Genomic DNA, 8745 nt, shown 5'->3' with positions numbered 1-8745 from the left:
ATTTCTCACTATATCTTCTCTACTGAAAACATGTGTTATAATATCGTGCTTTTTTAGTAGTCCCTATCTTCCTTTGAACATTTGTTCTTTATTCATTTATTTTGAGAAACAGTCCACAACGTGTGGGCTTATCCAACCTCCTGGCATCAATGATAGGGTTAGAGTTCTTTGCTCGACACAAATGCTTTCACATTCAAATATCCTTGGGCTACAAAAAAAGATTAAAAACAGAAAGATCAATGAACTGAATGCTAATGTCAAAAATACCATGAAGAACAGCCAAAATCATTTATGAACTTGCCGAAAACAATCTTAACCTTGGCTCCAATGATGAGATGGGAGAAGTCATTGTTGTGTAGAAATCATTCTTTATTGCATTTGAAAAAAGTAATTGCCGGGTAGCAATAATAGGCTCCAGATGGTGGGCACTTTGGACTGGAGAAATGTTTTTGTGTACTTAAAATGATGTTTTCACATTTCTAGATTTATTCCTCTTGGCTGCTTCTGCTTCATGTTGGTCTAGCGCTTGAACTAGAAGTAGATCTACCACTGGTGTACCGAATGTTTGTGATGGAGCTCTGGGAGGTTCAAACTGCAATAAACTCACAGCACTTTTGCCTCCAAAAGAATGTGTTGATGTGGAAACATGTGTGGCTAGAGAAGAGTTTTTGCTCATAATGAACCTTGTTGGTCGACCTACTATTAGAGGAAAAAGGTAACTAGAATTTGGTTGTTGAGCAACTGGAGTTGTAATCACATCTTGCAAACAATCTGTTATATCATTGAAGCTTGGATATTCTGATAACAAATGTTCATTAGAAGAATAGAGTGTGGTTCTTTTTCTTGCGCCCGTTCATTGAGGGATAGACCCCAAGATGGCATTTGTTTTCCTGGTGCTTGCACAACATTGTTCCGCATGGCTTGGGGATCAGAATTGAAATCATCTAGGAACACTTTATATTGCTCACTAAGAGGATGGTTGACACAATCTGTTTGACATGCAGAAAAGAAGTGACCATGCAAGTAAAAAAATTATGGGATAAGTGATTTGAAATTATTTGTGGGTTAACAAAGGGAGAGTTAGAAAAGAAAACCTTGTAAATTTTCTCCTGGTTTAAGGAATCTGAAAAGTGGTAGACTGAATTTTGTTTCAGGTGATGTCCTTTTTATCTTAACTGTTTGTATCTCTCATAATAAGCCTGCACAAAGGAAATTCAGTAAAGTTGCAGCAGAAAAGATAATGTAAGAAAAATTCAAACTAATCTTGAATAATTAGTAAGAAGAAATGAAAACTATCAAACTTGTAATTACCTTGAATGAAATCCATCAGAAAGTTCGTTGGTTGTTGTTCTAGGAGACTTTGTTGTTGACGTAAATCAGCCAAAGCTAATTCCTCGTAAGATGGGCAATTTGTCTCTGGGAACTCAAATTCCATTTCTGATTGAGGGAAGTTAGTTATTGTCAAGAAATTTTTGATGATATCTTCGAAAACTTGGTGGGTGTAGCTGTTCTTAGCAAAGGTGTCATCCTTCGGGGAGCTAGGTAACTCTGGAACTTTTTCTTTTAGAAAAGGAGGATGACCCCCAGCCTCTGCATCTGGGAGATGCATACGGCCACTTTATTGATTATTCTCGAGGACCTTACAAAGTATTACAACAATATGCCTGAATCCGCCATCTTGGCACCATATGCCACTACTCCTATCCATATGATGAAGGGGTGCTACCTGGGCCAAATACCCGGACCACTCACCTAAGCCTATCATCAAAAGCCAGAAGCCCCAGCCGAGCCACATACCAGGTCTGAGGCATAAACTGGTCTGACGCACTCACATGTGTCGTCGCCGCCATCTTTCACAGGTCCGTCTTCAGAGTAGATATTCAGGCTTCTACCTTGTCAGGCCACCCTGCCATCGACGCCACCATGATGCCAGACAACTGCCTCCACCTGCGCGAGTCCATCACCGCGCATCGGGCGCCGAGTCTCCACTGCACCACGCCGCCGAGATCCGCCGTCATCAATGTGTAGGATGAAGCACCGCTCCACCAAAAAGGCGCCCACTGGTCCCTTGATCCTCGGCTGCTGTCACCGACCCCATACTGAGCCCGCCACCACACTGCCCTCAAGGCGACGCCTTCAAGAAGGTCACGGCGCCAAGGACGCCGCCGTCGCCCACCGGAGTTAGGTTTTCACCCGAGAAGCAAGGTGGTGGGGGGTGGAAGGGCAGACCTTGACCGACGTCTCCATGAAGAAATCGGCGCCCGCGTCGTCGTCGCGGCCGGCTGGAGCCGACCAGGGGTTTGCCCCAATCTGGATCCCGACCACCAGAATCACCCGCAACCCAGAGGCAGGCCAGCCACGCCGGCACAGCCAGGGACCGTCGAGGGTGAAGCACACCGAGCAGGGGAAGATGGCCAGCAGCCAGATCTGACGCCGCCAGCCACCAGGGCAGCCACGCGAGGTCCCAGCCCACCGGAGATCCGCCGGCCACCTGACCAGATCGCCGGCACCACGCCCACCCCACTGCTCACCGCAGGTGACAGGGGCCTCGCCGGGGGCCGCCGCCCAGATCCAAGACCCTCCGATGTGAACCAGAGCAGCGCATGCCCCGCCGCCGCAGTCCCCGGCTGCGCCATGGGCCTTGCCCGGCGGCAGCCTCGTGCGGCGGCGAGGGGGAGAGGGGAGGGAGAGGGGCTACTCCGGCGAGGGAGGAGTTGCCCCCGAGACGCCCACTAGGGGCGGCGCGGGGGAGGGGACGGGTAGAAACAAATACTGACTCTGGAACTGCTAGTACAAAGTTTTATAGTTGTGCGTGAGCAGTTCTTTCGCAGTAGGTTGGTGTAGTTGTGCTTGTAGATGACGAAACTGAAACAATGTTGTCGATATAACTCATCAAGGTAGGGGTGTGGTTGCGAACTAGGCCTTGGAAGAACTTCTGCGTGTTAATTTGAAGGATCAACTTGTCCTGTTTGGTTGTCAGTTGAAGGATTTAATAGATTAATTCAGTAAATAATTGTGAAAGGACAAAAATGTTTTTAAAAAATAAATCTGAAAATACTGACATGTGTTTTAGTAATGTGTGGGAATGTCATGTAGAAGCTTGTAAGAGTAGAAGCTTTCTGTATCATTGAATGGAGTGCATGATATGTGCTTCAATTGTTTTTGTGTTAAAACTAATTAGCTTAGAACACATAGGGGAAAATTGGGATTACACATAAAAAAGAAACAAAGCCCAAGTGTGAAGGCATTACCGGCCGGTAGTCTGCCAAATTCAGTACTTCTTTCGAAATTAGTGTCAAGAGCAATGAATGTTTTCAATAAGTTCGCTGGCCATAAATGAAGTCTTGGTAGACTATTTGGTATCTTGAAATCAGACGCTGTAAGGAACTCAAAAATATGGAACCTGTAGTAAGGAAAAAAACATTAGGTTGGCAGTTGAAAAGTATATTGAGGAAATGCATGTTTAAACTTTTATAAAGTGGCAATTTCCACTTGTTGTTTGGAAAAAAGACTTACCACCAAAAGCAGTCTGCACCCTTCAGGCTAACTGTCGATTCCTTTCGAAAGATTCACTTTTAATTTTTGGATGGAAGCTAGTAGGTAACTTAGGGCGAACAAACACCAGTCATGCTTGTGCACGAACTTTGTGTCAACAATGCCACTGTAGTATTCTTGACTGGCCAATCCTTGAGAATTTGGGGCAATTACAGTTGACAGTACAATTAGCATAAAAATCCTGGAGAATGCTTCGTTAGGTACATCATTTGCATGATTTGAATGAAACTAATTCGGACTGACGCTATTTTTATGCAGAAATAAAAGTTCTCAGAATGGAATGAAACTTTTTGAAGAATTATTTTACAATAAAAGGAAATTACTAGAGCCAAGAACCACTAGAGGGGGGGCCCTGATTGAGCACAACCCACCAGCCCCCCCCCCCCCCCCCCACCCATGGAGAAAAAAAATCAAGGAGGAAGAACTATCGCGTTTCACGAGACGGAGCCGCCGCCGCCTCCTGTTCTTCATTGCGAGGCCAGATCTGTTGCTAATATATGTACAAAGACATTACATACATACTCTAAATTCCAAGGATATTAATTACCCCCAAACATTCTAAGGAGGAGAGTAGTACAAGGAGCACTTGACATATGAGTGTGCTGTGTTATGTTGAGTACAAACAGAACTCAAGAGCAAACGAGGTGATCACTACTTATATTCTTGATCGTGGAAAGAGACTCGATCTCCAGCAAATTCACTAGTTGGTACTACTTGTTGATCATGCCAAGAACTCTATTATTTTTCTGCTCACTAAAATCTGTCAACAGTCGACAGCGCGGCGCTATATATAAAACTCCATGGCATATATATAAAACTCCAGAAGTTTGGAAGCTATACGCCATGAATGTAATCTCTCTCAACTACCTATCCCGTACCTTTTCTATCTCTTTCTCTTAATTGTTCTCCACGACAGATGGACGTAACCGGATGCATGAATCCTAGCGAGCGATCGTCCTGCTGCCTTGTAATCCACGACAGGCGATCAATATATATACAGCAACGCCAACGCGGCTCTCCCCCTGGAGAGTAGGTAGGAACCAGCTTCCAGCGATCCATCTAAGACCATATATAATGGCAGCGAAAATCCGTCATTCGACTCTTCTTCTTCTACTACTTGTAGTAGCTTTCTTCCTACCCCTGGTCTGTTCCACGGAGTTCGTCCACCTGTACTTCAATTACACCATCGACCCCTACACCAAGAACTACGCAGACTTGAAGAGAATACTGGTGAGGAACCAGCCTGAGCTGCGAGTGCTGACGAGCAGGGCGTTGGCGGTTCGACGCCTCAACTTCTATGACCTGCCGGCTCGAGTGATTTTATGCCACCTCAACGGTGAATGAATCCAGCTTAATTTCAGATCCGTTCGCTTTTCGGCTTTTCAGTTCAGTTGTAGTTGGACCATCCTCTCTGACTTGGTTTACTCTCTCTCCTTTATATTTATTTACGGAAGGTGATCTTCCCCAGGACAAGTGCGTCGTCGCCTTCGCAGACGACGATATCTCCGCCATGGGCTTCAGGAACTCCACCGGGCACTGGCACTGCATAGGAGGCTTCCGGTTCGCGGGCTGTACAGTTCTCCCCTTCGGGGAGAATTACGGCGAGCTTCTAGGAGAGGGTGGCCACGTAAACCTCCCGTTGGTACCGCTCGGGAGGGAGGCGGCGAAAGAGGGAGTGCGCCTTCTGGCAAGCTACTCATACTCCCCCGGCGGGGACCTTGGACCGGCTAAGCGAGGCATGGCCAGGTTCATCGTCATGATAGCCGAAGCAGCCCGTTTCCGGCCCGTCAGCAACAGGTTGGCGGATCACTGGGAGGAAGAGACTTACATGCTCGAGGTTGAGGCAAATTTCTGTATAAACTGGGGGAAAATGTCGTTTTTACTTATTGACTGGGATAAAACAACCGGGCGTACAAGCTGGGGAAGGGGCCATTACACAGCGGCTCAAGAGCTGGAGCGGGAAACAGGAATTAAGAGCCAAGGAGATGTTTTACGCGTCCTAGACCTGCTGGTGAGGCCAAGATCAGGTTACACTGTCCCCAACTAACTATAAGATTCCAAGACAAAGAAAGTACAATATATATATATATATATATGCATGCAGTAGTAGTAATGTACGTGTGAGGCTGCAATGAAGGACTAGTACAGGCTGGGTGCTGAATTTGTTCATTTGATACTTTGGTATTAGTGTTCAATCTCTAGCTGATTTTTTGATAAATCATTAGCTAAAAGTGCTGACGGTCATATTTAGATTAGACTGTACATCAACAATAGCAGTTCACCTATTGAGTACGCAGTGAATTGAGAGATTTAGTCTGCTCTTGCAAACAAACAAAGGAATCATAATTGCTTTCTGAAGGAGAAAAATATACTTCAAGATCAAAGGAGGAAATAGTGTTGCAGATGAAATTATAGTATAAACGTGGAAGGTTAGAATTCATAGTACTCGTGTACCTCCTAATTTGTTAATTGGTTAAGAATGTAGTAATGCTATACTAATGCAGATTCTTTAATATCTGTACTTTGTCTTTCCCGTGTCCCTAAAATAGTCAGTTAATTTCAGCATCCAATGCAAGGGTTCACATGTTAAAACATGGGTAGGCATCGAACAATTGTTTTAGTTAGTTGGCAACACTGACAATCTTCTTAAATTTATAAAATATTGTATTTTATATCATTATCAGAGATCTCTCATTCTCTTTAGAATGCAGCGTTTTCTTTATAAATATCTTAAAATTGCCAGACACTTCTTGGTGCGCATGTTAAAGTCTGGATATCCATTGCATTATGTCTCGCTCAACTGTCCGGTTTATCAGTTTTAGTATTCCATCCTATTGGAATTCCTCAAAATTAGGCCATCTATTCTTATCTACACCTTAAAGGCATGAACGGAAGCAGAGCATTCTTCGGCGTGGCAAAGGCCGCTAAATGCTTCTAGTATTGTAGTAAACTGAAAGATGCTCTTGTCTGGTCCTTGAATAAAATTCCACTAGGCCTATGCGCTGTTGGACGGGGGTCATCCTCCTTTTCTAAAAAAAATGCGCAGTTGGACTAGGTTTCTTTTTGTTCAGTTAGAATCTTGATAGCGTTTTTCCTAGTAGTGGACTGATGATGTTGCCCATATAGTGTTAGATTTCATCAGACCAATCACCAAACTCGTATGGCAAACTCCGTTTGAGCTATTACACCATGTTTGGTACAATAAACTACAGATTTAACTCCAGGTTTTGTTTTGTTCTCTTCTGGCAGGTGCTATGATGGAAAACACAAACAAAGCAAACGGTATGTGACATCTCTTTTGCTCTGTATTATCACCCTGCTCTGCACTACAGAGCACTACACTTCTTGTATGCTGCTACATGGATGATTTGAGGAAATCCTGTTACTCTACCTTCTGCTATCTATCCTTAGTTTCTGAAAGCATGCATATACCATTATACTTTTCTTATTGTGAAACACGCTATCATGGACTTGTTCTTAATTTCGCTCTGCTTGCATGTATTTTTCCTCATTACTTGAAGAAATGAAGAGCCATTCTCGTTTCTACTGTTATTAGTTGCTTGAAAATATTCGGCTTATGCTTGTTGTTTTTCAATGTGCACATCAGGTGAAGCTGAAGCAATTCTTGCCAGGTCATAGGCCACTGCTGAAGGGATCAGGATGGTCTCAGAGTCGTTTAAAACTGAAGGCAGCACAGAGGTATCACATGTTTTTTTTCTTGATCCTTCAGTTAGGATTTTTCTTTTGCCTAACAAAACATACATGGCTGCTTGTATTTTGTTAGTGCACGAAACGGCGTCACTGCAGCCCAAGTGGATGAGTCGGCCGCCCACGTCGTAGGTGCCCCGGATACCAGCGGAGGTGACGTTGGAAACTATGATGCTCTTCTTTTACTTGTTTTTTGAAGAAGTTATAGCTTGCCGTATGTGCATGGTAGATTCAGTTATGCAAGTAGGTAGTATCTTGATTTCCACTGGACATGTAGCGATGGAGCTGAAAACAATGCTTTGCGTAGGTTCATGGCCCTGCCATGTGCTTGCTTCTGTCTATGTCCATGAGCAACAGCAAAATCAATCATTTAGTAGCATATCGTTCTTAGACCTTAATACTTGTCCTAGCAACTGGATATACCGGAGAATTGGGTGTCAAGCCAGATGATCTTAGCCTGGAGAAATATTTTGCTGCTAAAAGTCTTCTTTCATCAAGGTCCTTCCGTATAGATAAATATCATGGATATGCTGCATCAGTTACGTTGTGGTGAGTGGTGGGTTATAGTGGTTTGAATATTAACATGGATATGTGCCCTTCACTGTATTTGGTTATCAGTTTTAATCACAAGACTGATGGTGAACATGTCCACTTCACTAAGTCAGAAGCCTCAGACTAAGATGATGATGATCAAAGCAATGCAGAAGAAATCGAAATGGGGCTGCGGAGGCGACTATGACAACATCATCACGGTGCTGCGGCGGCGGCGACGACGACGATGCCGACATCAACACCATCAAACACGGGCTTGTGGAGGCGCCGACGCCGACGACCTATACGCGTGCGTATATTGTGTGTGTGTGTATATATGTGTGTATTAATTAGCTATATCAGATATGTATGTTTGTCTGTACACATAAAATGTACGTATTATTAAATGCATGTATGTGAGTACTATGAAATGTATGTCTAAACTGAGATAGGTAGATTTCTATTTTTTTAAATCCTAATTAGTTACTAGTAGCGTGGGTGTATCATATATGTGCTACCACTATTCCATTAGTAGTAGCGCTGGTGTGAACTAGTAGTAGCGTAGGGCACAGGCGCTACTGGTATGTCTGGTTATCAGTAGCGTGGGGTAAAACACGCGCTACTGCTAAAAAATAGTTGTAGCACCGTAGCAGTAGTGTGGGAACCCACGCTACTGTTATGCAAAAAACCCACGCTACTGGTAATGTTTTTCCTAGTAGTGTACTCCTGCAATCACAAATGCGCTAAAGTTTGTGTCTTATGACTACGATATCCGTTCTGCAATCTGTTTTGGTTTGATTCAAAGTACACACTCTTAAAGTTTCTTCAACTTTATATCATAATTAAGTATTAAAGTTTGCATCAGAAAAGTTCTCAACTTCCAGTAGAAACTTATCAATTGATTAATTTCAGTTGTACATGTCTTCACGTGCATCAGCAGAATTATGCTGC

The 8745-nt window shown here is 43.8% G+C and overlaps 1 protein-coding gene across 2 annotated transcripts; it reads left to right on the top strand.

The window, feature by feature from the left end:
* The first annotated feature begins 4594 nt into the window (after nucleotides 1-4594).
* Nucleotides 4595-8205, top strand: LOC123048099 (uncharacterized). 2 transcript variants are annotated; one of them, XR_006423237.1, is made up of 5 exons: nucleotides 4595-4891; nucleotides 5010-5566; nucleotides 6805-6837; nucleotides 7163-7254; nucleotides 7340-8205. XR_006423237.1 is itself a non-coding variant. In XM_044471268.1 (2 exons), the coding sequence occupies exons 1-2, from the start codon at nucleotides 4630-4632 to the stop codon at nucleotides 5600-5602; spliced, it is 855 nt and encodes a 284-aa protein (XP_044327203.1). In that variant the 5' UTR covers nucleotides 4595-4629; the 3' UTR covers nucleotides 5603-5661. The 2 variants fall into 2 exon arrangements, 1 of the variants encoding a protein (XP_044327203.1); XM_044471268.1 differs by lacking the exons at nucleotides 6805-6837; nucleotides 7163-7254; nucleotides 7340-8205 and having other exon boundaries at nucleotides 5010-5661.
* Nucleotides 8206-8745: the final 540 nt, after the last annotated feature.

The sequence above is a fragment of the Triticum aestivum genome, chromosome 2D (genome assembly GCF_018294505.1).
Source record: "Triticum aestivum cultivar Chinese Spring chromosome 2D, IWGSC CS RefSeq v2.1, whole genome shotgun sequence".
Taxonomy (NCBI): Eukaryota; Viridiplantae; Streptophyta; class Magnoliopsida; order Poales; family Poaceae; genus Triticum; species Triticum aestivum.
The sequence above is the reverse complement of the archived record's forward strand: the minus strand, read 5'-3'. Positions and strand labels throughout refer to the sequence as shown.